At 36.6% G+C, this 1,759-nt stretch overlaps 1 protein-coding gene across 1 annotated transcript in view; it reads left to right on the plus strand.

The window, feature by feature from the left end:
- The window catches only part of LOC107084976 (ectonucleotide pyrophosphatase/phosphodiesterase family member 2-like), a 43,671-nt gene that overhangs the window by 9,093 nt on the left and 32,819 nt on the right, over positions 1–1,759 (plus strand). The window contains exons 6-8 of the mRNA XM_015375062.1: positions 538–635; positions 747–826; positions 1,060–1,179. Coding sequence (XP_015230548.1) covers positions 538–635; positions 747–826; positions 1,060–1,179 — 298 coding nt within the window. The remainder of the gene's footprint in view (positions 1–537; positions 636–746; positions 827–1,059; positions 1,180–1,759) is intronic.

Below are 1,759 nucleotides of genomic sequence, written 5' to 3' on the forward strand. Positions count from 1 at the left end.
TATTACAAACAGTTGCAGAAACTGGTAAAATTCTATGAATTAATCCCTGAGAACCAGTCTAGCTTGTTATGAGAATGATCACTCAATTCTGAGATAGCATATTAGCTTCCTTTTTAGATTCCGTTTGCATCAATAATTTTTTCGATTATTTTATTGTAATAATTTTTTTTATTATTCACTTGTATTCTATTTATTTATGTGTTGTGTTTATGCCACTGGAATGTGCTTTTCTTTTTTCTCATGTACAGCACTTGCCACTGAAGCAAGTTGTATAAACACACTTACAGTACCTCGCCTATAGCATTAAAAGAGAAATAAAGACTTTCAGAAACATATTTTTCACCCTTTAAAAATTTCTGACTGACATAAAAGTCAACATTTTGTGAGAAAGTGAGGACATTAAGGACTGTTTTTCTATACCATTTTCGAAAGTATCTGTCAAACTCTGACATAGTATCACTGAGTTCATACACTTCAAATTTACCGTTATCATTTCAAAACTGCCATTGTTCATTTTATAATTTTTGTGCTTTGCAGTTTTGTTCGTCCTCCTCTCATCATGCTGTCTGTTGATGGATTTAGAGCTTCCTACCTGAAGAAGGGCAAATTTGTCATCCCAAACTTGCATAAACTCAGTATGTGACTCAGTTGTTGTTCTTTCAAAGGATGCTTGTATTTGTCTTAATTTGCAATATTTTCTGGTTGGTTGTGACATCAGCCATTTTTCTTTTTTGTTGTTGTTTAAGGATCATGTGGAGTATCACCTCCGTACATAAGACCAGTCTATCCAACTAAGACATTTCCCAATTTATACACTCTAGCCACAGTAAGTGTCCCTCTCATCATGTTGAGTAAACTGTATGAATTTGTACTCTGTGAAACTCTTGAGTAAGCAATACTAAAGCCAGGCTGTTAATGAACACCATCATATTTAGATAAGCTAGGAACAAACATTACCGGTATGTTTGTTTCTGTTCTTTATGGTCTGCTTATGTTGTGACTCCGGAACAGGCCTGATTTTGCCCTGTACTGACATTACACCATGTGATTTATCTGCAGGGTCTGTACCCAGAGTCCCATGGAATTGTGGGAAACACCATGCACGACCCAGTGTTCAATGCCACCTTCAGCCTGCGTTCAAGGGAGAAATTAAACCACCGCTGGTGGGGTGGAGAGCCAGTGAGTGCAACGTACATACTAGATTTTCTTTTAACTGGAGTCACTTTGAATGCCAAGCGATTTCTAAATATAACATTTTGTGTCCGGGTAGTGGTGGGCTTCTTAAACAACAAAGCCAGCTGTGGGTTCAAGAAAATACAATAAAATGAAGCCAACATAAATATAATGTATGAGGCAAAGTTTTGCCCAAACAGCTTCACAATTTAAAATCAATGATATGCTGAGTAAACCAAAAGTAATAACTTACCTTTCTATTGTTTTATTTGGTTAAAATTTGTTTAAGATGCATAATGACCATTCAGTAAGATCAATATGATGTTGGCTCTTCAACCATAGATGAAGAACATATAATATTTCTGCTTTTATTAATCAGTTATCTGTTTCCATCCTGAGGTTTTTTTTTTTTTTGCCTTAGTGACCTTAAGAACTAGATCAGCAAGAGCTTTGCTTCAGGTGGGACTTAGCTGGGCAACACATTTTTGTGGTGATGAACATCCATCCATCCATCCATCCATCCATCCATCCATCCATCCATCCATCCATCCATCCATCCATCCATCCATCCATCCATCCATCCATC

This window comes from Cyprinodon variegatus, unplaced genomic scaffold (assembly GCF_000732505.1).
Source record: "Cyprinodon variegatus isolate N-32 unplaced genomic scaffold, C_variegatus-1.0 Scaffold112, whole genome shotgun sequence".
In the NCBI taxonomy this organism is placed as follows: Eukaryota; Metazoa; Chordata; class Actinopteri; order Cyprinodontiformes; family Cyprinodontidae; genus Cyprinodon; species Cyprinodon variegatus.